Genomic DNA, 5,992 nt, shown 5'->3' on the forward strand with positions numbered 1-5,992 from the left:
CAGCTTTATAAAGAAAGGAAAAAATGGTTTATACTTAAACGTTGGATCACAACATAGCGTTTTCCACCAGCTTCTTTTCAACGTTCCTAATAAATCATAACTAACTATCTATCCTACTTTACTAGTGTTTGATTCGTTTTCTAATTGAAATAAGATTTCAACTAGCTATAAAAAATAAAAATAAAAATAAAAAAACTAATGTTTAGTTCTCGTAAATCGCACACAATAACACAAACTGAAAGTGCATTAAGAGAGAGAAAGAGAGATGGAACCTGTATTTTCTTCTTCTTCTCCTCGGCGAGTGTTAGTTTAACGAGATCTACAACATTGCGGAACCTCCTGCGGCGATTCTTGATGACCCAGGCTGAGACCGCAGATCTCCATCTACTTAGTGCTTCGATGGAACGATCCTTCGGTTCCAATTCGAACTCCTTCAAATAGTTATCCATTGGTGTGAAATCCAAATCACGCAGTTTGAATAACCAACCTCGCAGAATAACGCGATGTTTTAGGGTGGTTTTCAGTAGTACGGTGAGTGAGTGGGGTGGTTTTTCTGCTTGACTTGTTAGGAATATAGTTAAAGGAAAAGGAAAGAAAAGGTAACCTTGCGGAGGGAGGTCGAAGGAAATAATGTTAAATAAGGGACAAAATCAAAGTTAATTAATTAATTGGACATTACGAGGGGAGATAGAGGTAGTAACGAAATATTGCGTTATTGGTCTTAGGTGTCGCTTATCTTCAAAATGTTTGAAAAAGAAAATTAAAGTTTTTTATATTCCAGTAATTTGAGTCCAGCTAGGATAAAACACTCAAATATAAAAAATATTATGTGGATGTCTCCATGTATGTAATTATATAAATCGAACTAAGCAAATTCGATTTTCAAGTTATGGTAGTAAATCAAATTGGGTGTATCGATTTATATTGTAATGTTGTGTTAATTATAAATCGAATTGAGTGTACTCAATTAGATAAATTAGACCTATTCAATTTACATGATGCAATAATAAGACGAAATAAACCAATTCAATTCTAGTAAATCGAATGAGTTTGTATCCATTTACTCCTTGTTATTAGTCACCTAATAAATCGAATGGGATTGTTTTGATTGGGTTAATCAATAAATGGAATGCACATAGTTTGATTTACAAGTATTTACAACCTACATAAATGCATTTATGTTAATTTGATTTACTAGGGTGCAAATGTATATAAAAAGGAATTGAAATTAATTTATTTTTGGTAATTCTATACTAAAATTAATTTTAATAATATGAATATTGTTTGGATAATATTAATTAAAATTACTTTTAGATAAATAATTACTAAAAAGGACATGACATTAAATTTATAAACACATATATTATATATTAATACATAATTGTTTTGATTTACATACAACAAGCCCCTAAGTAGGAATTGCGCATAATAATTGCCAGTGTTAGGATTTTTTAGTGCTCTGTTAGAGTTTTTCAGTGCTAGGGTTTTTTAACGGAGTTTCTACTGCCATCAAAGTTACATTGTCAAAGTCAATTAAATCTCAATACATGTCTATGTAATCTGCATGGCTGAGACAACAAGGGATGAAGATCGGACCGAGGAACACAACCGGAAAGGAGGTAGGAATGTGATTCTACTAGAAGAGGCAGACATATCAGAAGGTATTAACGCTTGCTCCAATAGCCTCTATGGCAGACTCTTTGCTTCCAAAACCTTCTCAATTGGAACCATGGGGAATGCTTTAAAGGCTATATGGGGAAACGCGGAAGGATTTAGCGTGAGTGACAAAAGGGATAATTTCTTCCAATTCTTTTTTAATAAAGAAGTGGATGTCTTGCGTGTTGAACGTGGTTCTCCATGGCTATTCAAAGATTATGTGCTCCATGTCAAGAGATGGAAGGAAGATCAGAACTGTGATGAAGATATTATTTCCAATTTTTCAGTTTGGGTTCAATTTTGGGGTTTGCCAGAATCGTTTAAAACCCTCGAAGTTGGACGTAAATTGGGAGAGAAACTGGGCACAGTGTTGGAGGTAGGTAAATTTCAGATGCGAGGCAGAGAAACTAGAATTGTGAAGACCAAAATCAATATTGATGTTGCCAGGTAAGTGAGAGATCAGTTAATAGTGGCAGGACCTAATAAAAAGGAGGTAGAAGTGGCACTGCGCTATGAGAGACTTGGAAAGTTCTGTACCTATTGCGTAAAATTGGGGCACGAGGTGAAAAACTGCCATGATCTGCTGAAGGACACAGAGAGTGATATGGTAAAAGAGGATGACATTGGCGAATGGGTTAAAGCCAGCCAAGTGGGAACGCGAATCTACTCTGAAGGAGAAAAAACATTCAACAATTCAACCCAAAACCAGAATAAGGCCACTCAACGTAAGAAAAAATCGGTCTTAAACTACTTATTGGAAGAATTTACAGGGATGTCAATGCAAGAAGAGAAACAAAGTTTGAAACCACAAGACACTGGTAACAGGGCAGCACCTGAGTCACCTCAATCAGCCAATTCTAGAACAGAATGCATGGAGGTTATCATAACTGGTCAGTCCAATACCAAGGAGGATGAAGGGCAGCTTATGCAATTCGCTATTGGGCAGTGTCTCACCACAGAGAAAGGTAGGAAGTGGAAAAGGTTAGCAAGACAAGGTGCTGCAGAGTCAGATACTAAAAGTGAACCCAAAAAAGGTTGATGAGTGGTATAGCAGAAGGATCTACAAAGAAAGTAAGAACAGAGGATGAAAATGCAGTTGAACAGATGGTGGAGGGTGCCAGCCTACAAATGGCACCCAAGGCGCCATGAGAACTATAGTTTGGAATTGTCGGAGTTTGGGGAGACCCCTGACAATTCACACCTTAAAAGGGATCTGTAAATCCCACTCCCCCGAGATTGTGTTTATAAGTGAAACAAAGAACCAATCTCGATAGGTGGAAGCAAAACTTCGGGTATGCGGCTACGAAAACTGGCATATTGTTAACCCGGCAGGAGTGGCAGGAGGACTTGTGCTAGCTTGGAAGGACAGCATCAGTGTTCAAATTATTAGCAGTGGAGAATTCTTTGTGGCAGCCGAAATTAAGGAAGTCGGAAGCAGTGAGGTATGGGTGTTCATTGGTGTCTATTTGAGTTGTTCGAAACAAATTCAATCCTTTCAGTTTGAGGAGCTTACAACAATGAGCCAACACCTGGAAGGAAAAGTGGTAATAGCAGGCGATTTTAACACTATAAAAAGTCAAGCGGAAAAGGAGGGTGGAGGCCAAAAATCAGCAAACACCATTGCAACATTCACTAATTTTATTGACAGTAACAAATTAGTGGATATTGGAATGGTGGGGCGCCCTTTCACGTGGACAAATCGAAGACAAGGAGAGGATTTGGTGAAGGAGAGGCTTGACCGCTATTTAGTTGGGATGGAATGAAAGTTGAAGTTTCCGAATGCAGTAGTGCACAGGCTCACAGAGTCAGGCTCGGATCATGCTCCAATTTTGATGGAAATCGAACTTCAATCCTGGCAAAGTAAAAGGAGGTTTAAATACCAGGAACGTTGGTGTGGAGAAGAGGATGTCAAGAGAATTGTCAGTGAAGTGTGGAGAATGGAAGTTGTAGGCTCGGCTATGTTCTCCTTGGCCCAAAAGTTGAAAGTTTGTAGACATAGATTAGTTCAATGGCAGAAAACTCACAAAGCAAACTCTCGGAAAGAAATTGAGGACCTTCAAGATAAACTAGAGGAGTTACGGGTGGCTGGAATCAATGGGGGAGATGAGGTTACCAGTTTGGAGGAGAAGTTGGAGCTGGCATATTTAAAAGAAGAGAGCTATTGGCGAGAAAAATCTAGAGTCAAATGGCTAAAAGAAGGAGATCAGAACACTAGATTCTTTCACTAGAAATTTCAATCAAGGATGCGAAGGAACAGAATTTGGAGATTAGTAGGGAGGGACAATGAGATTGCATCGAAACCGGAGGATATTGCAAAAGTAGCTGAAGACTACTTTTGCGATATTTTTACTTCTTCTTGTTCGGCTGATCCAAATCCATACTTAGAGGATTTGGAGCCTAAGGTTACAGCTTCCATGAACCGTAGGCTCCAAAGGCCAGTAACTATAGACGAGGTCAAAAGAGCTACATTTAGTGTTCATGCTCAGAGTGCTCCTGGTGATGACGGGTTTACAGCTAAGTTTTTTCACTTTTTCTGGGATATAGTTGGAGGTGACGTTTTTAAGGCAGTGAGAAGTTTCTTTCATAGTGGCAGAATTCTAAAAAGCTTTAATCTTACTCAAATTTGTTTGATTCCAAAGGTGCCAGATGCCAGTGACATGACTCAGGTACGACCGATTAGTTTGTCTTCAGTTATGTATAAAATTATTTCTAAAGTTATGGTGCACCGATTACAAGGTATTATGAATAAAATTATAAGCCAAAATCAGAGTGCGTTTCTCAAAGGTAGACTCATTTCAGATAATATTCTAATTGCCTACGAATGTATGCACTATTTGAAAAATAAGAGAAATGGGGCAGAGCATGAGATGGCTATTAAACTAGACATGAGCAAGGCTTATGATAGGGTTAAATGGAATTTTTATGGTATATTATGGATAAGCTGGGCTTTGATGCTAAATGGATTAACTGGACTAAGGAATTGGTAACGACTGTTTCTTACTCTGTCGTTGTGGAAGGTCAACCTTTTGGCTATTTTAGGCCAAATAGGGGCATCCGACAGGGTGACCCCCTATCTCCATATCTCTTTCTTTTTTGTGCAGAAGGGCTTTCTTTCTTGCTACACAAGGCAGAGCAAAACAGATTAATTCAAGGAGTTCAAGTTAATCGGAGATGCCAAACAGTTAATCACCTTTTGTTTGCTGATGATTCAATCCTTTTTTGCAAGAGCGCACCTAATACAAGCCAAAGTATTCTAGAATTGCTAGAGATCTATGAGGGTTTCAGTGGGAAAAAAGTCAATTTGAATAAGTCGGCTATCTTTTTTAGTCACAACACACCTCAGAACACAAGACTAGCAGTTGCTCAGACACTAAATATTGAACATATCGGAGCACAAGACAAATACCTAGGACTGCCCTCTATAATTCAAAAATCAAAGAAAGCAACCTTTGGAGCTATCAAGGATAAAGTTCAGAAGAGGATTATGGGTTGAAAAAGAAGTCTATTATCATCAGGTGGCAGGCACACGCTATTGAGAGCGGTGGGGGAGGCGATTTCTATTTATACACTCTCTTGTTTCAAGCTCCCGAACATGCTGTTGACTGAGATTCATAGCATGCTCTCGCAATTTTGGTGGGGTCAAAAAGGCGCAAAACGAAGAATGGTTTGGATTAAATGGGACACAATGACGAGACTGAAGAAAGATGGAGGGCTGGGGATCAAGGACCTAAGGGCGCAAAATTTGGCTTTATTGGGCAAGCAATGTTGGCATCTAATGAAATACCCTAATTCTACTCTATCAAGAATGCTCAAAGCTAAATATTTCAGATATACAGATTTCCTACATGCAGAGATAGGAAGTTGGTATGCGAAATTGTTACTCAGGTTGTGAATTATTGTTCGAAATTGATTCCCTGGTGATGGCACCAAAAACGGATGCACAGAACCATGGTCTAAACATATCTTCACAACTTCGCATAACTAACCAGCAAGTGCACTGGGTCGTCCAAGTAATAAACCTTACGTGAGTAAGGGTCGATCCCACGGAGATTGTTGGTATGAAGCAAGCTATGGTCACCTTGTAAATCTCAGTCAGGCGGATATAAAATAGTTATGGAGTTTTCGAAATTAATAATAAAAGAAGGATAGAAATACTTATGTAAATTATTGGTGAGAATTTCAGATAAGCGTATGGAGATACCTTCGTTCCTTTGAACCTCTGCTTTCCTGCTGTCTTCTTCCAATCAGTCTTACTCCTTTCCATGGCTGGCTTTATGCAAGGGCATCACCGTTGTCAGTGGCTACATCCCCTCCTCTTGTGAAAATGGTCCAAGAT

The 5,992-nt window shown here is 38.7% G+C and overlaps 2 protein-coding genes across 2 annotated transcripts in view; one reads left to right on the forward strand and one right to left on the reverse strand.

Moving 5' to 3' along the window:
• Positions 1–678, reverse strand: part of LOC107625424 (calcium-transporting ATPase 4, plasma membrane-type) — a 13,682-nt gene extending 13,004 nt beyond the window's left edge. The window contains exon 1 of the mRNA XM_016328052.2: positions 273–678. Within this exon, the coding sequence (XP_016183538.1) occupies positions 273–449 (177 nt within the window). The 5' untranslated portion in view covers positions 450–678. The remainder of the gene's footprint in view (positions 1–272) is intronic.
• Positions 1,565–2,107, forward strand: LOC107627345. The gene has a single exon (XM_016330188.1). The coding sequence runs from the start codon at positions 1,565–1,567 to the stop codon at positions 2,105–2,107; it is 543 nt and encodes a 180-aa protein (XP_016185674.1).

The sequence above is a fragment of the Arachis ipaensis genome, chromosome B02, assembly GCF_000816755.2.
Source record: "Arachis ipaensis cultivar K30076 chromosome B02, Araip1.1, whole genome shotgun sequence".
Lineage (NCBI taxonomy): Eukaryota > Viridiplantae > Streptophyta > Magnoliopsida > Fabales > Fabaceae > Arachis > Arachis ipaensis.